The sequence below is a fragment of the Cherax quadricarinatus genome, chromosome 48 (genome assembly GCF_038502225.1).
Source record: "Cherax quadricarinatus isolate ZL_2023a chromosome 48, ASM3850222v1, whole genome shotgun sequence".
NCBI lineage: Eukaryota > Metazoa > Arthropoda > Malacostraca > Decapoda > Parastacidae > Cherax > Cherax quadricarinatus.
In genome coordinates, this window is record NC_091339.1 from 29874910 (window position 1) to 29901850 (window position 26941).

General features: G+C 44.9%; 1 protein-coding gene across 1 annotated transcript in view; it reads left to right on the top strand.

The window, feature by feature from the left end:
* LOC128684048 (angiopoietin-4) overlaps positions 1-26941 on the top strand; it is a 148209-nt gene that overhangs the window by 74511 nt on the left and 46757 nt on the right. The window contains exon 5 of the mRNA XM_070095055.1: positions 26679-26836. Coding sequence (XP_069951156.1) covers positions 26679-26836 — 158 coding nt within the window. The remainder of the gene's footprint in view (positions 1-26678; positions 26837-26941) is intronic.

Genomic DNA, 26941 nt, shown 5'->3' on the forward strand with positions numbered 1-26941 from the left:
GTGGGGGGTGGTGGAGTGTGATGGAGTGTAGTGGAGAGTGATGGACTGAGGTGGAGTGTGGTGGAGTGTGAAGGAGTGTGATAGAGTGTGGTGGAGTGTGATGGCGTTTGTTGGAGTGTGATGGAGTGTGGTGGAGTGTGGTGGAGTGTGAAGAAGTGTCATAGAGAGTGGTGGAGTGCGATGGAATGTTATGGAGTGTGATGGAGACTGAAGGAGTCTGATGGAGTGTAGTGGAGTGTGACAGAGTGTGATGGAGTGTGGTGGAGTGTGATGGAGTGTGGAGTGTGATGGGTTGAGGTGGAGTGTGATGGAGTGCTGTGGAGTGTGATTGAGTGTGGAGTGTGATTGAGTGAAATGGAGTGTGGTGGAGTGTGATGGAGTGTTGTGGAGTGTGATGGAGTGTATTGGAGTGTGGTTGAGTGTGATGGAGTTTGGAGTATGGTGGAGTGTGATGGAGTGTGGTGGGGTGTGGTGGAGTGTGATGGAGTGTAGTGGAGAGTGATGGACTGAGATGGAGTGTGGTGGAGTGTGATGGAGTGTGGAGTGTGATGGGTTGTGGTGGAGTGTGATGGAGTGTGATGGAGTGTGGAGTGTGATTGAGTGTGATGGAATGTGGTGGAGTGTGATGCAGTGTGGTGGAGTGTGATGGAGTGTGATGGAGTGTGGTGGAGTGTGATGTAGTGTGGAGTGTGGTGGAGTGCAATGGAGTGTGGTGGGGTGTGGCAGAGTGTGATGGAGAGTGATGGAGTGTCGTGGAGTGAGATGCAGTTTGGTGGAGTGTGATGCAGTGTCAAGGAGTGTAGTGGAGTGTGATGTAGTGTGATGGAGTGTGCAGTGTGATGGAGTGTGCAGTGTGATGGAGTGTGATGTAGTGTGGTGGAGTGTGATGGAGTGTGATGGAGTGTGATGGAGTTTGATGGAGTTTGTTGGAGTGTGGTGGAGTGTGACGGAGTGTGATGGAGTGTGATATAGTGTGGTGGATTTTGGTGTAATGTGCTGGGCCGTCATGGAGTGTGATGGAGAGTGGTGGAGTGTGGTGGAGTGTTAAGGAGAGTGGTGGAGTGTGGTGGAGTGTGATGGAATATTATGGAGTGTGATGGTGACTGAAGGAGTCTGATGGAGTGTAGTGGAGTGTGATGGAGTGTGGTGGAGTGTGATGGAGTGCAGTGTAGTGTGATGGAGTGTGGAGTGTGATGGGTTGTGCTGTAGTGTGATGGAGTGCGGTGGAGTGTGATTGAGTGTGGAGGAGTGTGATTGAGTGTAATGAAGTGTGGTGGAGTGTGATGGAGTGTGATGGAGTGTGATGGAGTGTAATGGAGTGTGGAGGAGTGTGATGGAGTTTGAAGTATACTGGAGTTTGATGGAGTGTGGTGGCGTGTGGTGGAACGTGAATGAGTGAGTGTGATGGAGTGTGGTGGAGTGTGATGGAGGATTGTGGAGTGTGATGGAGTGTAGTGGAGTGTGATGGACTATGATGGAGAGTGGTGGAGTGTGATGGAGTGTGGAGTGTGATGGATTGTGGTGGAGTATGATGGAGTGTGGTGGAGTGTGATGGAGTGTGGTGGAGTGTGATGTAGTGTGGAGTGTGGTGGAGTGTGATAGAGTGTGGTGGGGTGTGGCAGAGTATGATGGAGTGTGATGGAGAGTGGTGGAGTGTGATGCAGTGTGGTGGAGTTTGATGCAGTTTCAAGGAGTGTAGTGGAGTGTGATGGAGTGTGATGGAGTGTGCAGTGTGATGGAGTGTGGTGGAGTGTGATGGAGTGTGATGTAGTGTTGTGGAGTGTGATGGAGTGTGATGGAGGGTGATGAAGTGTGATGGAGTGTTGTGGAGTTTGACAGAGTGTGATGGATTGTGATGGAGTGTTGTGTTTGGTGGAGTGTGGTGGAGTGCGATGGTGTGTGGTGGAGTGCGATGGTGTGTGATGGAGTGTGGTGAAGAGTGATGGAGAGTGGTGAAGAGTGGTGGAGTGTGATGGTGTGCGATGGAGTGTGATATAGTGTGGTGGAGTGCGATGGTATGTGATGGAGTGTGATGGAGTGTGGTGGAGTGAGATGGAGAGTGATGATGTGCGATTGAGTGTGATGAAGTGTTGTGAAGTGTGATGGAGTGTGGTGGAGTGTGATGGTGAGAGATGGGGTGTGATGAAGTGTGATGGAGTGTGATGGAGTGTTTAGTGTGGTGGAGTGTGGTGTGTGGTGGAGTGTGATGGAGTGTTGTGGAGTGTGATGGAATGTTATGGAGTGTGATGGAGTCTGAAGGAGTCTGATGTAGTATAGTGGAGTGTGATGGAGTGTGATGGAGTGTGGAGTGTGATGGGTTGTGGTGGAGTGTGATGGAGTGCAGTGGAGTGTGATTGAGTGTGGAGGAGCGTGATTGACTGTAATGGAGTGTGGTGGAGTGTGACGGAGTGTGATGGAGTGTGGTGGAGTGTGATAGAATGATATGGAGTGTGATGGAGTCCGAAGGAGTCTGATGGAGTGTAGTGGAGTGTGATGGAGTGTGTTGGAGTGTGATGGAGTGTGGCGGGCTGCTGTGGAGTGTGATGGAGTGCTGTGGAGTGTGGTGGAATTTGATTGAGTGTGATGGTGTGTGGATGAGTGTGATGGCGTGTGGTGGAGTGTGATGGAGTGTGGTGGAGTGTGGTGGAGTGTGATGGAGTGCGTTGGGGAGTTGTCGAGTGTGGTGAAGTGTGGTGGAGTGTGATAGAGTGTGATGGAGTGTGGTGGAGTGTGATGGAGTGTGGTGGAATGTGATTGAGTGTGATGGTGTGTGGATGAGTGTGATGGAGTGTGGTGGAGTGTGATGGAGTGTGGTGGAGTGTGGTGGACTGTGATGGAGTGTGTTGAGGAGATGTGGAGTGTGGTGAAGTGTGGTGGAGTGTGATGGAGTGTGATGGAGTGTGGTGGAGTGTGATGGAATGTGATGGAGAGTGATGGAATGTCATGGAGTGTGATGGAGTGTTGTGGTGTGTGATGGAGTGTGATGGAGAGTGATGAAGTGTGATGGAGAGTGGTGGAGTGTGATGGAGTGTGGTGGAGAATGATTTAGTGTGATGGAGTGTGATGGAGTGTAATGGTGCTTGGTGGAGTGTGGTGAAGTGCGATGGTGTGTGGAGTGTGGTTAAGTGTGATGTAGTGTGGTGGAGTGCGGTGGGGTGTGATGGTGTGTGATGGAATGTGGTGGAGTGTGATGGAATGTGATGGAGTATGATGAAGTGTGGTGGAATGTGATGGAGTGTGATTGAGTGTGGTGGAGTGTGATGGATTGTGATGGAATGTGGTGGAGTGCAGAACAGTGTGATGGAGTGTGGTGGAGTGTGATGGAGAGTGATGGAGAGTGATGGAGTGTGATGGAATGTGGTGGAGTGTGATGGAGTGTGATGTAGTGTGGTGAAGTGTTGTGAAATGTGAAGAAGTGTGGTGGAGTGTGGTTTAATGTAATGGTGAGAGATGGAGGGTGATGAAGTGTGGCAGAGTTTGTTGGAGTGAGATGATGTGTGGTGGAGTGTGATGAAGTGTGGAGTGTGAGGGAGTGTGATGGAGTGTGGTGGAGTGTATAGGAGTGTGACACAGTGTGATGCAGTGTGATGGAGTTTGGTGGAGAGTGGTTTAGTGTGATGGAAAGTGAAGGAGTGTGATGGTGTGTGATGGAGTGTGGAGAAGTGTGATGGAGTGTAGTGGAGTGTGGTGGAGTCTGATGATTTGTCATGGAGTGTGATGAAGTGTGGCAGTGTGGAGTGTGATATAGTGTGGTGGATTTTAATGGAGTGTGCTGAGACGTGATGGAGTGTGATGGAGTGCAGTGGAGTGTGATGGAGTGTGGTGGAGTGTGGAGAAGTGTGATGGAGTGTGGTTGAGTGTGATGGAGTGTGATAGAGTGTTGTGGAGTGTGATGGAGTGTGGTGGATTGTGATGCAGTGTTGTGGAGTGTGGTGGAGTGTAATTGAGTGTAATGGAGTGTGGTGGAGTGTGATGGAGTGTGGTGGAGTGTAATGGAGTGTAATGGAGTGTGGGGGAGTGTGATGGAGTGTTACAGAGTGTGATGGAGTGTTTTGGAGTGTACTGGAGTGTGGTGGAGTGTGGTGGAGTGTGGTGGAGTGTTGTGGAGTGTGGCAGAGTGTGATGGAGTGTGGAGTGTGGTGGAGTGTGATGGAGTGCGTTGGATTGTTGTGGAGTGTGACAGAGTGTGATGGAGTGTGATGGAGTGTTGAGTGTGACAGAGTGTGATTGAGTGTGGTGGAGTGTGATGTAGTGTGATGGAGTGTGGTGGAGTGCGATGGAGTGTGGTGGAGTGTCGTGGAGTGTGATGGAGTGTGGTGGAGAGTGATGGAGTGTGGTGTAGTGTGATGGAGTGTGATTGTGAAGACTTACTCAGCCCTGTAACAACTTCAGTCAGTATTACTCAGGCTGGCTCCTCCTCAGGAAAATTAATGTATAGAAAAATAATAAAAACTGACAAATATAAACACTCTATTAATTAGAATATAAAATATAAGACACGTAAACATGAAATATTAATCCTACATTAAAGAAAATGAAAAATGAAAAATATAAATGATATCTGAATTCAACGCTAATATTTATATAACTTGGGTGTCTGGTGTTGGTGACGCTGCGTGTTGTTGAAATCGTAGCCGTTGCTGATGGTGGGGGGGGGGGGGTCGCAGGTGTTGGTGACAATCCACGGGGTAATTCTTCACAGTATACCAGTGAGTAATCTCTCCCGATGACAGGAAAGCAGGTTCTTTACCGCTGCAATGATGAGGGGTTACCTCCTGCAACTTCATACTGGCGCACAGGTAAGTATCTATATCATGGGACGTCTCAGGAAGTTAGTCCGTCTCCTTCAGTTCTACTCGTTGATTGACAGGTGACCCTCTCTGTAATCCAAGCTGGAAAGATAGACAGGTTACCCACTGCTTAAGAAATCACTCTCCATGATAAGTACAATACCTAAAAGACGTGGTGAATATTACAACAGTCAACTTAGAGCAAGACTGAAAGGACTAAGTTTATTATTGGTCAAAAGTGAAGCATTCAACCAATAAATCCACTAGAATACAAGGCAGGCATGTACTTACAGTAGTGCTGGGAGCTGTGAGTCTAGTGATTACTGTTTGGACCGGAGCCCAACACGTCACCTTTCGGGGTGGGGGGGAAGAAGGAGGGGAAGGGATAGCGGGAGCTAGACGGACCCTACATTAACAAGCAGCCGGCAAGCAAACTATCACTTTCGGGGAGGGGGAAAAAGGGGGAGGGGGGATAGCGGGAGCTGGACTTACCCTACCTTAACAAGTAGCCGGCAATGAAACTATTATTACTATATCGCTAACCCTATCTATTGAACTTTTCCCTCACACTCCTCCATACCAAGACTTATAGTCAAGGAGTATAAGAAGAATAGGTGAGGAAAAAGTTCTAACATGTGGAAGTCGTCTAAGGCAACAAATCTTCTACTGACTGTCACGACTTAACCAGTCAGAGAAATAATTGGATGAACCATTGATATACACAATATGGAACTTAAAAGCCTGGAGTGCCAATATCCACATCAAGAGGCGACTGTTGGTTCCCTTAAAAGTTTCTAGATATGTCAAATGTTTGTGGTCCATTTGTAAAATGAATTCTTTTCCCAGCAAATAAAATTTAAGTTTGGAAATACCCCACACAAGGGCCAAACATTTCTTTTCTATGGTGGAGTATCTCGCTTCTGCTGGAAGGAGTTTCCTGCTTAGGAAGCATACAGGGAAGGGAGTACCATCATGGTATTGTAGTAGCACTGCACCTAAGCCAGAATTGGAAGCATCAGTTCTTAAACAAAATGTTTTATTAATATCTGGAATCTTTAGTATAGGGTCTTTGGAAAAGATGCTTTTAATCTCATTAAACTTTTCCCGAGCTACGTCGGAAAGTTCAAGAGGTTCCATCACAGACAATTTAAGGAAGTCGGATAAGATGCCTGTAAGATCAGTAAGGTTCGGGATAAACTGTGCATAAAAATTTACAGAACCAAGAAAGCTACGCATGAGCTTCTTGGTTTTGGGGAATGTAAATTCTAATAAAGCTTTGATCTTACTGGGGAGAGGCTGCAGGGAGTTATTAGAAAGTATCAGTCCAAAATATCTAATCTTGTTACACCCATGGAAGCATTTCTTCGGCTTGGCAGTGAGGCCATGTGAGCGTAACCTACGCAAAACTGATGTTAATGTTTGGATATGTCCGCCCCACGTGAATGTCATTACGTAAATGTTATCAAAATAAACTGAAACATTTGGCATATTACCCAAGACCTTTCTCATCAGTCTCACGTAGGTAGCAGAGGCAGTTACCAAACCGAAGGGCATAATTCTATACTGCATCAGTCCTTGGTGTGTAGGAAAAGCGGTGTACTGCTTAGAAGAAGGATCTAACATTACTTTATGATATGCCTGCGCAATATCAATCTCTGAAAAGAAGGAAGCGTCACAAAATTTGTGTAGATCGCTATCCATCAAGGGCATAGGTTCAGCATCCCACCGAGTTATAGCATTAAGGCCTCTGAAGTCAATAGCAAGTCTATATGAATAATCCTCCTTCTTAACCATGACTACTGGTGAGTAATATGCAGATACTGAAGGTTCAATGATCTTTAGTTTTAATAATTTGTCTACCTCTCGGTCAAATGCATCCCTAAGGTGAACTGGAACTGGGTATAATTCCCGTTTGAAAGGATTGTCCATCACTAAGTCAATCTTATGGACTACCGTGGAGGTGACACCTGGAATATCAGTAAAGACGTCTGAAAAGTTACTCACACATTGAAGTAGTTCATGTCTCTTATGGTCATCCAAAGATTCGTTAATATTAATGTTTGTTGCGCCTGAGTGGTCAAGAGTCATCAAGTCATGTAGTTCTTCATCATAGTCTAAGTTAGAGGTGTCAATTACACACACTTTACATTCTTCAGTTATCTTATCAAGTTCGTGTTGAAAAACTAAGTCAAACTTATTAAGGCAGTTAACGGTAATATTTCTTAAGGATGTTGATAGGATAAAGCTTACATTTCCCCTTGACTTCTATGAGGTAGTTAACTTTCCCACAAATTTTTAATACTTTATATGGAACTTTCCATGCTACTAATAATTTATTTGACTTGATAGGCAAAAGTACCAGAACTTCATCTCCTACTTTAAAACTTCTCCTCTGACTTTTGCACTGGTCCATTGACAAGCTTATGTTTTTCGAAACTATGTCAGAGGTCTCCTCAAGTTTGGATCTAAGGTCAAGGAGAAACTGGTAAGAAGACTGAACCTCAGCATTTGCCTCCTCATTAATGTCCATAAGTCATGAAGGATGGACAATGGGCCTCTGGCCTGTCTGCCATAGAGAAGTTCAAAAGGTTAAAACCCCAAAGAGTCACTGGGAACTTCCCTCATGGAAAACAAAGCACAGGGTAGGTAACGATGCCACTCCTTAGGTTTAAGGGAGCAAAGTTTCCTTAAAATGGACTTGAGAATCGAATGCTGGCGCTCAATCCTCCCATTACAGCTGGGATGATAGGGTGTGGTGAAGAGAGGCTTCACTCCCAGAAGTTGGTATAGATGTTGCATTAAGTCAGATGTGAATTGTGTCCCACGGTCAGACAAAATTTCTCTAGGAATGCCCACTCTGGAGAAGATGGACAAAAGGGCTTCAGCCAACTCTTAGTAGTTATGGTCTTTAAGGGAACGGCTTCAGGGAAACTCAAAGCATAATCAACTAATGTTAATATATATCTATGTCCCCCAGATGAAAGTGGAGATAAAGGACCAACGATGTCAATAGCTACTCTTTCAAACGGTACCGTAAAGATAGGCATTTTGACCATCGGTACTCGCCTGGTACCCCGGGAGGATGACAGTTGGCAAACTTTACACTATCTACAATAGGTAGTGACATCTGAGGACATTTTTGGCCAAAAAGAGGTTTCCCTAATTTTATTTAAGGTTTTACGATGCGAGAAATGTCCGGCCACTGGGAAGTCATGAGCCATTCTAAGAACAGTCTCTCTGCATTGACTTGGAACAACTAAGATGGAATAGTCTATCTCATCTGAATTTAATTTGAATACTGACTTGTACAAGATACCTTTCATATGTTCAAATTTATATGAAAAGTTTTTCCTTTGGATCACTTGATTTTGTTTAGCGGCATTATGGCAATTCTGAAGAGAAGGGCAATTACGTTGTAAATTGACAAAGGAGTCCTTCGGTATATCTAAAGGCTTAAAGTCAGGGAAAATCAAAGGATGGACAGTAGGAGAAGCCTGGGCTTTGGTCTGAGCCCTAGTCAAGACATTTATGGTATCGGAGGTGATATCTTCACTTTCATCTAACAAGTGAACCGGTGATCCTACTACCTCGCTTTCGAGAGTAGCATCACTGGTTTTCAATCCCTCATGAATCTCGCGAGACATTGTCTCATCTGAACTTTCGATGGGCTTCTCTGACTCTACAGGAAGAGGATCTGAAACACTTATGTCCATCTTTGGTGCTGAAAGGTCAACCTCAGAAGGAAGAATGGCACCTTTTACATTACCTATTAGTACGGAGCAAGAAGTGATGGGAGCTAGTACGGCTTCAGACCAACCTGTGAACCATGTGCATCCAGTGTCTCGTAAAATGGTAGATACATTAAGTCCATTAACTGTTCCTGAACAGAAAGGTGCTTGGTCATTATATCCTTTAAAACATTTTTCAACTTTTTGGACCTTCATAGAAGGACAATCTGGACGTTTATGTCCATTAACTCCACACAAATGACAAACAGGAATAAAAGAAGTCATTTTACTTTCCACTAGAGGCTTTGATTTCTTAAGGTCTGATGAACCCTTGCCCTTAGGGTTCGATCCCTTTAGGTCTTTATAGGAATTGTGAGCCTCAGCATACAGGTCAGCAGCCTCAGCAACTTCCTCAGTTTTAATCAGGTTATGTTCTCTGATGAATGTTCGTATCTGATGGGGAAGAGCTGTCAGGAACTGGTCAGCAACCATGAAGTCTCTAAGAGATTCATAACTGTGATCTATTCCTGAACTGTATCCAAAAGTCGAACAAACGAAAGAGTGTTACCTGTAGCTGCTGAAAGTTCTGGCCAGGCTGTAAGGTGGCATACCTGAAATCTTTCCTGTAAGAATTAGTGGTTTTTTGATATGCTTTAAGGATTGCCTTCTTCAGTAGGTTATAATTACATATGATATCCTGCGACAAAGTTGCATAGATATTCAAAGCTGTACCAGAAAATAACATTCCTAACCTAGTAGCCCAGGTGTCAGCAGGCCATTCACAGAGGGTAGCGGTATTTTCAAACCTGATAATGTATGAAGTTATGTCTTCCCCCTCTGTGAAGGGAGGTAAATTAGGTGTTGGAATATGTGCACTAGCTGCACGTTGTTCCATTACTCCTTCATCTAATTGCTGTTGTGAGAAAGTTAACTTTTTATTCTCTAATTCAAAGCGAGCTTGTTCGAGCTCGCGATCCTTTTCTCTCTCTCTCAACTCATGTTCTCTAGCTCTTTCCTCAACTTCTCTATCCTTTGCTCTTTCCTAAAGTTCCCTTAATTTAACTTATTCTTCATGTATTTTAGCTCTCTCCTCACGATCAAGTCTATCACGCTCCTTTTTGTCTTCTCTCTCTCTTTCTAACTGCCTATCTTGGTTTTCTCTTTCAATTCGATCTCTTTCCTTTTTATCCTCTCTTTCTCTTTCTATTCTCTCTCTTTCAAGTCTTTCCTGGATTTTAGCACTAATTAAAGATTCTAAATTTTTCCCTGTTATTCCCTGTTCATCCAAAACTGGTATTCCTCCATATTTGCAAGAATAACTTAAACTATCAGGGGAAAAATGAAACGGGTATTAAAGAAAATGGAGGGTTCAGTTCCTGCTCCACTCAAACTGTAAATAAATCAGAGGGCTCGATCCCTACTTCAATTAAACAATATGTATTAATGAAAACGAAGGGTTCTATGCCGGCTCCGAGCAAACAGTAAGTAGAATGGGGTCCCTTGACCATCCAATCTTCTCACCAAAAAATCAAGAGTGTCCTACGACAGTTCCCTTGATATAATAAAGAGCTCAATGAAACAAATTGTCACTGGAAAATCTCGGGTCCCTAGAGTCTAATCTTCCAAAGTGTTTAAAGCTCACACAAAATTAGGTGGCAGAATTAAATATTAAATCCTGCCTGACTTGACTTACAATAAATTGAGACTATAACAATCACCAAATCTTTTAAATACCTGTACTGCAGTCCTACCATAGAGAATGATTACTCATGGCTGGTGGTAACCGTCTGTGGTATGCGGCGTTGAAGTTCCAATGGTAGATTCGAGATGGAGTTCAATCTTGATTCAGTAAAGAAAATCCTGGCAAGGTCGCCACTTGTGAATACTTACTCAGCCCTGTAACAACTTCAGTCAGTATTACTCAGGCTGGCTCCTCCTCAGGAAAATTAATGTATAGAAAAATAATAAAAACTGACAAACATAAACACTTTATTAATTAGAATATAAAATATGAAACACGTAAACATGAAATATTAATCCTACATTAAAGAAAATGAAAAGTGAAAAATATAAATGATATCTGAATTCAACGCTAATATAAATAAAACTTGGGTGTCTGGTGTTGGTGACGCTGCGTGTTGTTGAAATCGTAGACATTGCTGTTGGAGGGGGGGGGGTCGCAGGTGTTGGTGACAATACACGGGCTAGTTCTTCACAGTATACCAGTGAGTAATCTCTCCCGTTGACAGGAAAGCAGGTTCTTTACCGCTGCAATGATGATGGGTTACCTCCTGCAACTTCATACAGGCGCACAGGTAAGTATCTATATCATGGGACGTCTCAGGAAGTTAGTCCGTCTCCTTCAGTTCTACTCGTTGATTGACATGTGACCCTCTCTGTAATCCAAGGTGGAAAGACAGACAGGTTACCCACTGCTTAAGAAATCACTCTCCATGATAAGTACAATACCTAAAAGATGTGGTGATTATTACAACAGTCAACTTAGAGCAAGACTGAAAGGACTAAGTTTATTATTGGTCAAAAGTGAAGCTTTCAACCAATAAATCCGCTAGAATACAAGGCAGGCATGTACTTACAGTAGTGCTGGGAGCTGTGAGTCTAGTGATTACTGTTTGGACCGGAGCCCAACACGTCACCTTTCGGGGGGGGGGTGAGAAGGAGGGGAAGGGATAGCGGGAGCTAGACTGACCCTACCTTAACAAGCAGCCGGCAAGCAAACTATCACTTTCGGGAAGGGGGAAAAAGGGGGAGGGGGAAAAAGGGGGAGGGAGGATAGCGGGAGCTGGACTTACCCTACCTTAACAAGTAGCCGGCAATGAAACTATTATTACTATATCGCTACTCCTATCTATTGAACTTTTCCCTCACAGTGATGGAGTGTCGTTGAGTGTGATTTAGTGTTATGGAGTCTGGTGGAGTGAGATGGAGTATGATAGATAGTGAATGAGTGTGGTGGAGTGTGATGGAGTGTTATGGAGTGTTGTGGAGTTTGGAGTGTGATGGAGTGTGATGGAAAGTACTGGAGTGTGATGGAGTGTCATGGTGCGCGGTGGAGTGCGATTGAGTGTGTTGCGGTGTGTCGGAGTGTCTTGGACATTTGTGTAGTGTGACAGAGTGTGATGGAGTATGATGGAGTGCGGTGGAGTGTGATGGAGTGTTACAAAGTGTGATGGAGTATGATGGAGTGCGGTGGAGTGTGATGGAGGGTGATGAAGTGTGTAGTGTGGAGTGTGATTGAGTGTGGTGGACTGTTGTGGAGTGTGACAGAGTGTGTTGGACTATGATGGAGTGTGGTGGTGTGTGATGGAGTGTTACAAAGTGTGATGGAGTGTCATGGAGTGCGGTGGAGTGTGATGGAGTGTGTTGCAGTGTGACGGAGTGTGTTGGACATTTGTGTAGTGTGACAGAGTGTGATGGAGTATGATGGAGTGCGGTGGAGTGTAATGGAGGGTGATGAAGTGTGTAATGTGGAGTGTGATGGAGTGTTGTGGACTGTTGTGGAGTGTGGCAGAGTGTGATGGGGTGTGGAGTGTGGTGGAGTGTGATGGAGTATGGTGGAGTGTGGTGGAGTGCGACAGAGTGTGATGGAGTGTGGCAGAGTGATATGGACTCTGATGTAGTGAGATGGTGAGTGATGGAGTGCGATGGAGTGTGGTGTGTGATTGAGTGTGATCGAGTGTGATGAAGTGTGGTGGAGTGTGATGGAGTGTGATTGAGTGTCGTGGAGTGTGTGAGGGAGTGTGATGGAGTGTGGTGGAGTGTGATGGAGTGTGGTGGAGTGTGATGGAGTGTCATGGAGTGTGGTTGAGTGTGATTGAGCGTGATAGAGTGTGGAGGAGTGTGATGGAGTATGATAGAGAGTGAATGAGTGTGATGGAGTGTGGAGTATTATGGAGTGTGATGGAATGTGTTGGGGTGTGATTGAGTGTGATGGAGTGCGGTGGAGTGTGATGGTGTGTGATAGAGTGTGATGGAGTGTGATGGAGTGTGATGGAGTGTCATTGAGTGTCATGGAGTGTGGTGGTGTGTGATGGAGTGTGATGGAGAATGATGGAGTGTGATGGAATGTGATGAAGTGTGGAGTGTGATTGAGTGTGGCAGAGTGTGATGGAGTGTGATGGATTGGGATGGAGTGTGGAGTGTCGTGGAGTGTGGTGGAGTGTGACGGAGTGTGATAGAGTGTGACGGAGTGTGGAGTGTGAAGTTGTGTGATTGAGTGTGATGAAGTGTGATGGAGTGTTGTGGAGTGTGATGGAGTGTATTCGAATGTGATGGTGTGTGATGGAGTGTGATGAAGAGTGGAGTGTCGAGTGTGATGGAGTATGGTGGAGTGTAGTGGAGTGTGACAGAGTGTGATGGAGCATGATGGAGTGTGGTGGAGTGTGATGGAGTGTGGTGGGGAGTTTTGGAGTGCTGTGAAGTGCAGTGGAGTGTGATGGAGTGTGATGGAATGTGATGGAATGTGATGGAGTGTGATGGAGTGTGATGGAGTGTGCTGGAGTGTGATGGAGAGTGATGAAGCGTGGTGGAGTGTAATGGAGTATGGTGGAGTGCGATGGAGTGTGATGGAGTGTGATGGAGTGTGATGGAGTGTGATGGTGTGTGGAGGAGTGTCGTGGAGTGTGATGGAGTGTGGTGGTTTGCGATGGTGTGTGATGGAGTGTGATGAAGTGTGATGGAGTGTGGTGGAGCGTGATGGAGTGTGGTGGAGTGTGATGGTGTGTGATGGAGTGTGATGGTGTGTGGTGGAGTGTGATGGAATATAATGGAGTGTGGTGGAGTGTGATGGAGTGTGATGGAATGTGGTTGAAGTGCAGTGCAGTGTGATGGAGTGTGGTGGAGTGTGATGGAGTGTGATGGAGAGTGAAGGAGTGTGGTGGAGTGTGATGGAGTGTGATGGAGTGTTGTGGAGTGTGATGGTGAGTGATGGAGTGTGATGAAATGTTGAAGAGATTGATGGAGTGTGATGGAGTGTGATTGAGTGTGATAGAGTGTGGAGTCTGGAGTGTGATGGAGTCTGGTGGAGTGTGGTAAAGTGTGACAGAGTGTGATGGAGTGTGATGGAGTGTGGTGGAGTGTGGTTTAGTGTGACTGAGAGTGATGGAGTGAAGTGGAGTGTGGTTGAGTGTGATGGAATGTGATGGAGTGTGAGAGTGTGTGATGGAGTATGGTGAACTGTGGTGGAGTGTGATGGTGTGTCATGGAGTGTGATGAAGTGTGGAGTCTGATGGTGTGCGATGGAGTGTGGTGAAGCGTTGTGAAGTGTGATGGAGTGTGGTGGAGTATGTTGGAGTGTGATGGTGAGTGATGGAGTGTGATGAAGTGTTGCAGAGATTGATGGAGTGTGATGGAGTGTGATTGAGTGTGATGGAGTGTGATGGAGTGTGGAGTGTGAGGGAGTCTGGTGGAGTGTGATGGAGTGTGACAGAGTGTGATGGAGTGTGATGGAGTGTGGTGGAGTGTGGTTTAGTGTGACCGAGAGTGATGGAGTGTGATGGAATGTTATGGAGTGTGACAGTGTGTGATGGAGTATGGTGAACTGTGGTGGAGTGTGATGGTGTGTCATGGAGTGTGATGAAGTGTGGAGTGTGATGGAGTGTGATATAGTGTGGAGAACTTTGATTGAATGTGGTGGGGCGTAATGGAGTGTGTAGGAGTGCGATGGAGTGTGATGGATTGTGGTGGAGTGTGGAGAAGTGTGATGGAGTGTGGTGGAGTGTGATGGAGTGTGATAGAGTGTGGTGGAGTGTCATGGAGTGTGGTGGAGTGTCATGGAGTGTGATGGAGTGCGGTGGAGTGTGATGGTGTACGATGGAGTGTGAAGTGAGGAGTGTGATTGAGTGTGGCAGAGTGTGAAGGAGTGTGACGGACTGTGATGGAGTGTGATGGTGTGTTGAGTGTGGTGGAGTGTGATGGAGTGTGGTGGAGTTTGGTGGAGTGTGACGGAGTGTGATGGAGTGTGACGGAGTGTGGAGTGTTGCAGAGTGTGATGGAGTGTAATGGAGTGTGATGAATTGTCATGGAGTGTGGTGGAGTTTGATGGAGTGTGTTGGAGTGTGATGGAGTGTGTTGGAGTGTGATGGTGTGTGATGGAGTGTGATGAAGTGTGGAGTGTGGAATGTGATGGAGTGTGGTGGACTGTTGTGGAGTGTGACAGAATGTGATTCAGTATGATGGAGTGTGGTGGAGAGTGATGTAGTGTGATGGAGTGTGATGGAGTGTGGAATGTGGTGGAGTGTGTCAGAGTGTGATGGAGTATGATGGAGTGTGGTGGAGTGTGGTGGAGTGTGACAGAGTGTGATGGAGTTTGATGGAGTGTGTTGGAGTGTGGTGGAATGTGACGGAATGTGATGTAGTGTGGCAGAGTGTTATGGTTTGTGATGGAGTGAGATGGTGTGTGATGGAGTGCGATGGAGTGTGGTGGAGTGTGATGGAGTGTGATGGAGATTGATGGAGTGTGGTGGAGTGTGATGGAGTGTGGCTGTGTGTGAAGGAGTGTGATGGAGTGTGGTGGAGTGCAATGGAGTGTGGTGGGGTGTGGTGGAGTGTGATAGAGTGTGGTGGAGAGTGATGGAGTGTGGTGGAGTGTGATGGACTGTCATGGAGTGTGGTTGAGTGTGATTGAGTGTGATGGAGTGTTGTGGAGTGTGATGGAGTGTGATGGAGTATGATGGAGAGTGAATGAGCGTGGTGGAATGTGATGGGGTGTTATGGAGTGTGATGTAGTGTGGTGCAGTTTGGAGTGTAATGGAGTGTGATGAAATGTGTTGGAGTGTGATGGAGTGTGATGGAGTGTGATAAAGTGTGTTGGAGTGTGATGGAGTGTCATGGAGTGTCATGGAGTGTCATGGAGTGTCATGGAGTGTCATTGTCATTGAGTGTGGTGGAGTGTGATGGAGTGTGGTGGAGTGTGGTGGAGTGTGGTGTGTGGTGGATTATGATAGAGTGTGGTGGGGTGTGGTGGAGTGTGATGGAGTGTGATGGAGTGTGATGGAGTGTGCTGGAGTGTGATGAATTGTGATGAAGTGTGGTGGAGTGTCTTGGAGTGTTGTGAAGTGTGGTAGAGAGTGACGGAGTGACATGGAGTGTGGTAGTTTGTGGAGGAGTGAGATGGAGTGTGATAGAGTGTGGTGGAGTGTGGTGGAGTGTGATGGTGTACGATGGAGTGTGAAGTGAGGAGTGTGATTGAGTGTGGCAGTGTGAAGGAGTGTGACGGAGTGTGATGGAGTGTGATGGTGTGTTGAGTGTGGTGGAGTGTGATGGAGTGTGGTGGAGTTTGGTGGAGTGTGACGGAGTGTGATGGAGTGTGACGGAGTGTGGAGTGTTGCGGAGTGTGATGGAGTGTGATGAATTGTCATGGAATGTGGTGGAGTTTGATGGAGTGTGTTGGAGTGTGATGGAGTGTGTTGGAGTGTGATGGTGTGTGATGGAGTGTGATGAAGTGTGGAGTGTGGAATGTGATGGAGTGTGGTGGACTGTTGTGGAGTGTGACAGAATGTGATTCAGTATGATGGAGTGTGGTGGAGTGTGATGTAGTGTGATGGAGTGTGATGGAGTGTGGAGTGTGATGGAGTGTCGTGGAGTGTGGAGTGTGGTGGAGTGTGATGGAGTTTGGTGGAGTGTGGTGGAGTGTGTCAGAGTGCGATGGAGTATGATGGAGTGTGGTGGAGTGTGGTGGAGTGTGACAGAGTGTGATGGAGTGTGATGGAGTGTGTTGGAGTGTGGTGGAATGTGACGGAATGTGATGTAGTGTGGCGGAGTGTTATGGTTTGTGATGGAGTGAGATGGAGTGCGGTGGAGTGTGATGGAGTGTGATGGAGATTGATGGAGTGTGGTGGAGTGTGATGGAGTGTGATTGAGTGTGGTTGAGTGTGATGGAGTGTGGCTGTGTGTGATGGAGTGTGATGGAGTGTGGTGGAGCGCGATGGAGTGTGGTGGGCTGTGGTGGAGTGTGATAGAGTGTGGTGGAGAGTGATGGAGTGTGGTGGAGTGTGATGGAGTGTCATGGAGTGTGGTTGAGTGTGATTGAGTGTGATGGAGTGTTGTGGAGTGTGATGGAGTGTCATGGAGTATGATGGAGAGTGAATGAGCATGGTGGAATGTGATGGGGTGTTATGGAGTGTGATGTAGTGTGGTGCAGTTTGGAGTGTGATGGAGTGTGATGAAATGTGTTGGAGTGTGATGGAGTGTGATGGAGTGTGATAAAGTGTGTTGGAGTGTGATGGAGTGTGATGGAGTGTCATGGATTGTCATGGAGTGTCATTGTCATTGAGTGTGGTGGAGTGTGATGGAGTGTGGTGGAGTGTGGTGGAGTGTGGTGTGTGGTGGATTATGATAGAGTGTGGTGGGGTGTGGTGGAGTGTGATGGAGTGTGATGGAGTGTGATGGAGTGTGCTGGAGTGTGCGGAGTGCGATGGAGTGTGGTAGTGTGTGGTGGAGTGTGATAAAGTGTGATGGAATGTGATGGTGTGTAATGGAATGTGGTGAAGTGTGATGGAGTGTGGTGGAGTGTGGTTGAGTGTGATGGTGTGAGATGGGGTGTGATGAAGTGTGTAGTGTGATTGTGTGTGGCAGAGTGTGTTTGAGTGTGACGGAGTGTGATGGAGTATTAGGATGTGTTCAGTGTGGTGGAATGTGATGGAGTGTGGTGGAGTGTGGTGGAGTGCAATGGAGTGTGACGGAGTGTGATGGAGTGTGGCGTGTGGTGGAGTGTGATGGAGTGTGATGGAGTGTGATGAAGTGTGACGGAATGTGGTGGAGTGTGATTGAGTGTGTTGGAGTGTGATGGAGTATGGTGGAGTGTGATGGTGTGTAATGGAGTGTGATGAAGTATGGCAGAGTGTGATTGAGTGTGACAGAGTGTGATGGAGTGTGGAGTTCGGTGGTGTGTGATTGAGTGTGGTGTTCGATGGAGTGTGATGGAGTGTGGTGGAGTGTGGTGGAGTGTGACAGAGTGTGATGGAGCATGATTGAGTGTGGTGGAGTGTGGTGTAGTGCGACGGAGTGTGATGGAGTGTGATGGAGTGTGATGGAGTGTGATGATGTGTGGCAAAATGTTATGGACTGTGGAGTGAGATGGTGTGTGATGGAGTGCGATTGAGTGTGGTGGAGTGTGATGAAGTGTGGTGAAGTGTGACGGAGTGTGATGGTGTGTGGCAAAGTGTTATGGACTGTGATGGAGTTAGATGGTGTGTGATGGAGTGCGATGGAGTGTGGTGAGTGTGGCGGAGTGTGGAGTGTGATGGAGTGTGATTCAGTGTGGCTGAATATGATGGAGTTTGATGGAGTGTGATGGAGTGTGATGGAGTGTGGTGGAGTGTGATGGAGTGTGATGGAGTGTGGTTGAGTGTGATGGAGTGTGTTGGGGTGAGGTGGAGTGTGATGGAGCATGTTAGAGTGTGATGGAGTGTGTTGGAGTGTGATTGAGTGTGATGGAGTGTGATGGAGTGTGATGGAGTGTGATGAAGTGTGATGGAGTGTGGTGGAGCGTGATGGAGTGTTATGGAGTGTGATGGAGTGTGATGGAGTGTGATGGAACGTGTTGGAATGTGGTGGAGTGTGATGGAGTGTTATGGAGTGTGATGGAGTGTGATGGAGTGTGATGGAGTGTGGTGGAGTGTGGTGGAGCGTGATGGAGTGTTATGGAGTGTGATGGATTGTGATGGAGTGTGATGGAGTGTGGTGGAGTGTGGCGGAGTGTGATGGAGTGTGATGGAGTGTGATGGAGTGTCATGGAGTGTGGTGGAGTGTGATGGAATGTGATGGAGTCTGATTGAGTGTGATGGAGTGTGATGGAGTTTGATGGAGTCTGATTGAGTGTGATGGAGTGTGATGGAGTTTGATGGAGTCTGATGGAGTGTGATGGAAATATGTGATGTAGAGAAATCTTTTTCACATTATGTATCAACCACAATACTTCATCATGTTATTAATTAAGTAACCTTGAAGGGGAAACTAATTATTGCAAGTTTTTTTTATTTTGTTCCCTCAGTCTGTTTTGTAATGATGTGATAACACCTTATCCAACCAGTTAAAATTTTTCAACACTCTTGTTCTGAATAATGAAAAAGGTTGTTGCAAGTTTTGATATTTGCATGAGAAGCTTCTTCTGAATATCTCCCAACATTCAACTCTTGTTTATCCTACTCAGAAGAATCTTAGAATTGTTACTGAAGTATGTAATTCTTAATTCATTATTTTCATTTCTAAAATTATATAGATTAGTTCTGTTAAATAACATGAATGTTCCTTCTCTGAATGACTGATAGCTCATATAAACTGGTTAGGATTTGTAAACTCAAAAGTGCCAGTTTAATAAGCCAGTTAAAAACTTAGATTGTGTAGATCCTGGAGAGTTAGACGATAGTGACTTATCAGACTGGCATTGATATAGCAACAGTCATGGCTTCTCTTATAAAAAGAGTTCGTTTTTATTTTGGGCTGGTAGACAGCAACCACCCAGGGAGGTACTACCGTCCTTTCAAGTGAGTGTGAAACGAAAACCTGCAATTGTTTTACATGATGGTAGGATTGCTGGTGTCCTTTGTCTCATAAATATGCAAGATTACAGGTACGTCTTGCTACTTTTACTTACACTTAGGTCACACTACACATACATGTACATGTTTATTTATACACACTCATCTGAGCTTTCTTTGATTTAATCTTAATAATTCTTGGTCTTATTACTTTTCCTTTTATATCCATGGGGAAGTGGAATAAGATTCTTTCCCCCGTAAGCCATGCGTGTTGTAAAAATGAACTAAAATGCCGGGAACAATGAGCTAGTAACCCCTTTTCCTGTAATAATTACTAAAAAGAAGAAGAAGAAAATTGCCAAAGTGGGAAGTCTGAATGTGCGTGGATGTTGTGCAAATGATAAGAAAGTGATGATTGTGGATGTTATGAATTAGAAGAAGCTGGATGTCCTGGCTTTAAGTGAAACAAAGCTGAAGGGGGTAGGAGAGTTTCATTGGAAAGGAATAAATGGGATTAGGTCAGGGGTTTCAAATAGAGTTAGAGCTAAAGAAGGAGTAACAATAATGTTGAAGGATAAGTTATGGCAGGAAAAGAGGAACTATAAATGTATTAATTCAAGGATTATGTGGAGTAAAATAAAGGTTGGATGTGAGAAGTGTAGAGGAGAGAGAGAGATTTGGGGAAATGTTGAGTGAATGCGTGGAGAGTTTTGAACCAAGTGTGAGAATAATGGTGGTTGGGGATTTCAATGCTAAAGTGGGCAAAAATGTTGTGGAGGGAGTATTAGGTAAATTTGGGGTGCCAGGAGTAAATGAAAATGGGGAGCATTTAACTGAGCTATGTGTAGAAAGAGGTTTGGTAACAAGTAATACATTTTTTATGAAGAAGAGGATAAATAAATATTCAAGGTATGATATAGCATGTAATGAAAGTAGTTTGTTAGATTATGTTTTGGTGGATAAAAGGTTGATGGGTAGGCTCCAGGATGTACACGTTTATAGAGGGGCAACTTATATATCGGATCATTATTTAGTTGTAGCTACAGTTAGAGTATAAGGTAGATGGGAAAAGAGGAAAATGGCAACAGCAAGTAAGAGGGAGGTGAAAGTGTATAAACCAAGGGAGGAGGAAGTTCGGGTGAGATATAAGCAACTATTGGCAGAAAGGTGGACTGGTGCAAGTATGAGTAGTGGGGGGGGGGGTTGAAGAGGGTTGGAACAGTTTTAAAAATGCAGTATTAGAATGTTGGACAGAAGTTTGTGGTTATAGGAGGGTGGGTGCAGGAGGAAAGAGGAGTGATTGGTGGAATGATGGAGTAAAGGGTGTGATAAAAGAGAAAAAGTTAGCTTATGAAAGGTTTTTACAAAGCAGAAGTGTTATAAGAAGAGTAGAGTATATGGAGAGTAAAAGAAAGGTGAAGAGAGTGATGAGAGAGTGCAAAAGGAGAGCAGATGATAGAGTGGGAGAGGCACTGTCAAGAAATTTTAATGAAAATAAGGAAAAAAAATGGAGTGAGTTAAACAAGTTAAGAAAGCCTAGGGAACAAATGGATTTGTCAGTTAAAAACAGAGTAGGGGAGTTAGTAGATAGGGAGAAGGAGGTTTTGGATAGATGACAAGAATATTTTGAGGAACTTTTAAATGTCAACGAAGAAAGGGAAGCGGTAATTTCATGGACTGGCCAGGGAGGTATACCATCTTTTAGGAGTGAAGAAGAACAGGATGTGAGTGTGGGGGGGGGTGCGTGAGGCATTACGTAGAATGAAAAGGGATAAAGAAGCTGGAACTGACAGGATCATGACAGAAATGTTAAAAGCAGGGGGGGATACAGTGTTGGAGTGGTTGGTATTTTTGTTTAATAAATATGGGAAAGAGGGGAAGGTACCGAGGGATTGGCGGAGAGCATGTATAGTCCCTTTATATAAAGGGAAGGGGGACAAAAGAGATTGTAAAAATTATAGAGGAATAAGTTTTTGAGAATACCAGGAAAAGTGTACGGTAGGGTTATAATCGAATGAATTAGAGGTAAGACAGAATGTAGGATTGTGGATGAGCAAGGAGGTTTCAGAGTGGGTAGGGGATGTGTAGATCAAGTGTTTACATTGAAGCGTATGTATGAACAGTATTTAGATAAAGGTAGGGAAGTTTTTATTGTATTTATGGATTTAGAAAAGGCATATGATAGAGTAGATAGGGGAGCAATGTGGCAGATGTTGCAAGTATATGGAATAGGTGGTAAGTTACTAAATGCTGTAAAGAGTTTTTATGAGGATAGTGAGGCTCAGATTAGGGTGTGTAGAAGAGAGGGAGACTCCTTCCCGGTAAAAGTAGGTCTTAGACAGGGATGTGTAATGTCACCATGGTTGTTTAATATATTTATAGATGGGGTTGTAAAAGAAGTAAATGCTAGGGTGTTCGGGAGAGGGGTGGGATTAAATTCTGGGGAATCAAATACAAAATGGGAATTGACACAGTTGCTTTTTTGCTGATGATACTGTGCTTATGGGAGATTCTAAAGAAAAATTGCGAAGGTTAGTGGACGAGTTTGGGAGTGTGTGTAAAGGCAGAAAGTTGAAAGTGAACATAGAAAAGAGTAAGGTGATGATGGTATCAAATGATTTAGATAACGAAAAATTGGATATCAAATTGGGGAGGAGGAGTATGGAAGAAGTGAATGTTTTCAGATACTTGGGAGTTGACGTGTCGGTGGATGGATTTATGAAGGATGAGGTTAATCATAGAATTGATGAGGGAAAAAAGGTGAGTGGTGCGTTGAGGAATATGTGGAGACAAAAAAACATTATCTATGGAGGCAAAGAAGGGAATGTATGAAAGTATAGTAGTACCAACACTCTTATATGGGTGTGAAGCTTGGGTGGTAAATGCAGCAGCGAGGAGACGGTTGGAGGCAGTGGAGATGTCCTGTCTATGGGCAATTTGTGGTGTAAATATTATGCAGAAAATTAGGAGTGTGGAAATTAGGAGGTGTGGAGTTAATAAAAGTATTAGTCAGAGGGCTGAAAAGGGTTTGCTGAGGTGGTTTGGCCATTTAGAGAGAATGGATCAAAGTAGAATGACATGGAGAGCATTTAAATCTGTAGGGGAAGGAAGGCGGGGTAGGGGTCGTCCTCGAAAAAGTTGGAAGGAAGGGGTAGGGGAGGTTTTGTGGGCGAGGGGCTTGGACTTCCAGCAGGCGTGCGTGAGCGTGTTCGATAGGAGTGAATGGAGACGAATGGTATTTGGGACCTGACGATCTGTTGGAGTGTGAGCAGGGTAATATTTAGTGAAAGGATTCAGGGAAACCGGTTATTTTTATATAGCCGGACTTGAGTCCTGGAAATGGGAAGTACAATGCCTGCACTCTAAAGGAGGAGTTAAGGATATTGGCAGTTTGGAGGGATATGTTGTGTATCTTTATACGTATATGCTTCTAAGCTGTTGTGTTCTGAACACCTCTGCAAAAACAGTGATTATGTGTGAGTGTGGTGAAAGTGTTGAATGATGATGAAATTATTTTCTTTTTGAGGATTTTCTTTCTTTTTGGGTCACCCTTCCTCGATGGGAGACGGCCGACTTGTTGAAAAAAAAATTAAAAACAATTACAATGCAGTAATATGAGAATGCCTTTTCTAATTGATTTGAAACCCTAAACAATGGTGTAACTATTACATTTTTTTTATTATCCCTTGAATATGTAGACGCTCACTTAACGATTATATTAAGGATAATGTGAAACATAGAATACTTTCATGAACTAATTTGTGAATACATCATCTTGTTATAACGAAAGTTACTTAGGAGAAGCTTTGTATGGTTACTTGTCAGTGTAGGTGACAGTGTCAAAAATATTACTACACAGGAAGGAATACATATAAATGACCTCATAGGGGACAGGAGCCGTAGTGGGGAAACAAGTGTAGTCAAAGATAAGATAAAACCAATATTGCAAACTAGAAATACCACAGGAAATAGCAAACAAGAGGACTCCAATAGCAATAGTGAGGATATATTACCAAAAACAACTGGTAACATGCACCAGGGAAACATGCACCAACAGGGAATACAGTCACAGAAACCCAAGGCAAACGGAAACCAAGCCTGTGCACATACTATGCACTTGGTATCTGCAGACATGGGAAATCTGGAAAAACAGACGGGACGTGCAACTATGACCACCCTAGAAAATGCCATGCCCATATGACAACAGGAAAACGCAAACTCCCTTCCTGTAAGCTTTTCACCCTGAAATGTGTACCTCTTCAGTACAGGAAAGACTGTGCTATAACTTAAATTGCCAGGCACACCATCTGAAGGGTACAAAAAGATACAAAACATCCAGGCCATGGGAAAACCTGGGTAGCCACAGCCACTCAAGAGGGAGAGGTTTTTTAGTGCCAGGAAGGAAAAAAAACTGGCAGGAAATGGCAGAAATCGTACACCAAATCCAGTCATTCCTGGAGTGGAACCACAGTCGATGGCCTCCACTCCAAACCAACAGATACAGATACTAATGCCGGAAAAAAAATCCCCCCCAGTACCAGCAATACCACCAGTCCGATGACATTCTTCTTTGCAAATATACAGGGTCTAAAGCCAGCAACAAACAACAAAATACCTTTCATCCGTGGACTGCTTGCAGAGGCAAAGGCAATGTTCGCGGCTTTCACTGAGACCCACATAAAGGACAAACGAAATATGGATCCCAGGTTACAACCTATACAGATGTGACACAGTGAACATGCAAAAGGGAGGGGGGAGGCTGGCAGAGTCACTTGTTTGCACAGAACTGCTAAATGCCTCAAATGATGTAGTGGAAGTTTTAGCAGTAAAGGTCGAGAACGAAAACCTAGTCATTGTGGTAGTCTACAAGCCTCCAGATGCAACATCCCAGCAATTCCAGGAACAGCTGTTAAAAATTGACCACTGTCTGGAAAATCTTCCAGCTCCTGCACCCAACATCTTGCTCCTGGGGGATTTCAACTTAAGGCACCTAAAATGGAGGAATATAGCAAATAATATTGTTGCAGTAATAACACCAGGAGGCAGCTCTGATGAAAACTCACATTCACATGAGCTTTTAAATCTCTGCACAAAATTCAATTTAAACCAGCAAATAATAGAGCCTACTAGACTGGAGAATACACTAGACCTCATCTTCACTAACAATGATGATCTGATAAGAAATGTCACCATATCAAAAACAATATACTCAGATCACAACATAATTGAGGTTCAGACATGTATGCGTGGAGCCCCAGACCGACATAATGAGACTAGTCACGAGGGAGCATTCACCAAATTCAACTTCAATAACAAAAACATAAAGTGGGACCAAGTAAACCAAGTCCTAACCGATATAAGCTGGGAAGATATACTAAGCAACACAGACCCCAACTTATGCCTAGAACAGATTAACTTGGTGGCACTCGATGTATGCACAAGGCTTATTCCTCTAAGAAAAAGGAGGAGTAAATGTAAAATAGAAAGAGACAGGCGCTCCCTTTACAGGCGACGGAAAAGAATAACAGAGCGGCTAAAAGAGGTCAATATATCTGAAATGCGTAGGGAGACACTGGTCAGAGAAATAGCAAGAATCGAACTCAAGCTAAAGGAATCTTATAGGAGTCAGGAATCGCGGGAAGAACTAAAAGCCATAAATGAAATCGAAAGAAGCCCAAAGTATTTCTTCTCCTATGCCAATTCAAAGTCGAGAACAACGTCCAGTATTGGGCCCCTACTTAAACAAGATGGGTCCTACACAGATGACAGCAAGGAAATGAGTGAGCTACTCAAGTCCCAATATGACTCAGTTTTTAGCAAGCCGCTAACCAGACTGAGAGTCGAAGATCAAAATTAATTTTTTATGAGAGAGCCTCAAAATTTGGTTAACACAAGCCTATCCGATGTTATCCTGACGCCAAATGACTTCGAACAGGCGATAAATGACATGCCCATGCACTCTGTCCCAGGGCCAGACTCATGGAACTTCGTGTTCATCAAGAACTGCAAGAAGCCCCTATCACGAGCCTTTTCCATCATATGGAGAGGGAGCATGGACACGGGGGTCGTCCCACAGTTACTAAAAACAACAGACATAGCCCCATTCCACAAAGGGGGCAGTATAGCAACAGCAAAGAACTACAGACCGATAGCACTAACATCCCATATCATAAAAATCTTTGAAAGGGTCCTAAGAAGCAAGATCACCACCCATCTAGAAACCCATCAGTTACACAACCAGGGCAACATGGGTTTAGAACAGGTCGCTCCTGTCTGTCTCAACTATTGGATCACTACGACAAGGTCCTAAATGCACTAGAAGATAAAAAGAATGCAGATGTAATATATACAGACTTTGCAAAAGCCTTCGACAAGTGTGACCATGGCGTAATAGCACACAAAATGCGTGCTAAAGGAATAACAGGAAAAGTCGGTCGATGGATCTATAATTTCCTCACTAACAGAACACAGAGAGTAGTCGTCAACAGAGTAAAGTCCGAGGCAGCTACGGTGAAAAGCTCTGTTCCACAAGGCACAGTACTCGCTCCCATCTTGTTCCTCATCCTCATATCCGACATAGACAACGATGTCAGCCACAGCACCGTGTCTTCCTTTGCAGATGACACCCGAATCTGCATGACAGTGTCTTCCATTGCAGACACTGCAAGGCTCCAGGCGGACATCAACCGAATCTTTCAGTGGGCTGCAGAAAACAATATGAAGTTCAACGATGGGAAATTTCAATTACTCAGATATGGTAAACACGAGGAAATTAAATCTTCATCAGAGTACAAAACAAATTCTGGCCACAAAATAGAGCGAAACACCAACGTCAAAGACCTGGGAGTGATCATGTCGGAGGATCTCACCTTCAAGGACCATAACATTGTATCAATCGCATCTGCTAGAAAAATGACAGGATGGATGATGAGAATCTTCAAAACTAGGGAGGCAAAGCCCATGATGACACTCTTCAGGTCACTTGTTCTATCTAGGCTGGAATATTGCTGCACACTAACAGCACCTTTCAAGGCAGGTGAAATTGCTGACCTAGAAAATGTACAGAGAACCTTCACGGCGCGCATAATGGAGATAAAACACCTCAATTACTGGGAGCGCTTGAGGTTCCTAAAACTGTATTCCCTGGAACGCAGGCGGGAGAGATACATGATTATATACACCTGGAAAATCCTAGAGGGACTAGTACCGAACTTGCACACGAAAATCACTCACTACGAAAGCAAAAGACTTGGCAGACGATGCAACATCCCCCCAATGAAAAGAAGGGGTGTCACTAGCACGTTAAGAGACAATACAATAAGTGTCAGGGGCCCGAGACTGTTCAACTGCCTCCCAGCAGTCTCCCTGGCAGTCTTCAAGCTGGCACTGGACAAGCACCTAAAGTCGGTTCCTGACCAGCCGGGCAGTGGCTCGTACGTTGGTTTGCGTGCAGCCAGCAGCAACAGCCTGGTTGATCAGGCTCTGATCCACCAGGAGGCCTGGTCACAGACCGGGCCGCGGGGGCGTTGACCCCCGGAACTCTCTCCAGGTAAACACTCCCTCACCTGACCTTGGATGGTCTCTCATAGATAGTATACAAAGTGTCAGTTTCTTAAAAAGAGATATATTTAGAGAGTAGTAATAACAAAAATATTTGTCAGCTCTGCAGGAGGTGTGAGTGTGTTGTGTAAAACACAAGAGGGACACATGTGGACGGTGTTCCTGGTCCGCCAGCGCGAGACTACACAAGTGAACTTCACCAGGACCTGGCATGACTACAAGACTGGCTTCGGTGACCCAAGTGGAGAATATTGGCTGGGTAAGACCTGTTTTCTTGTAATTCACTCTGATGTGTTGTAGTTCATGTAGCTCTCTGCGTTGTGTTGTAGTTCATGTAGCTCTCAGTGTTGTGTTGTAGTTCATA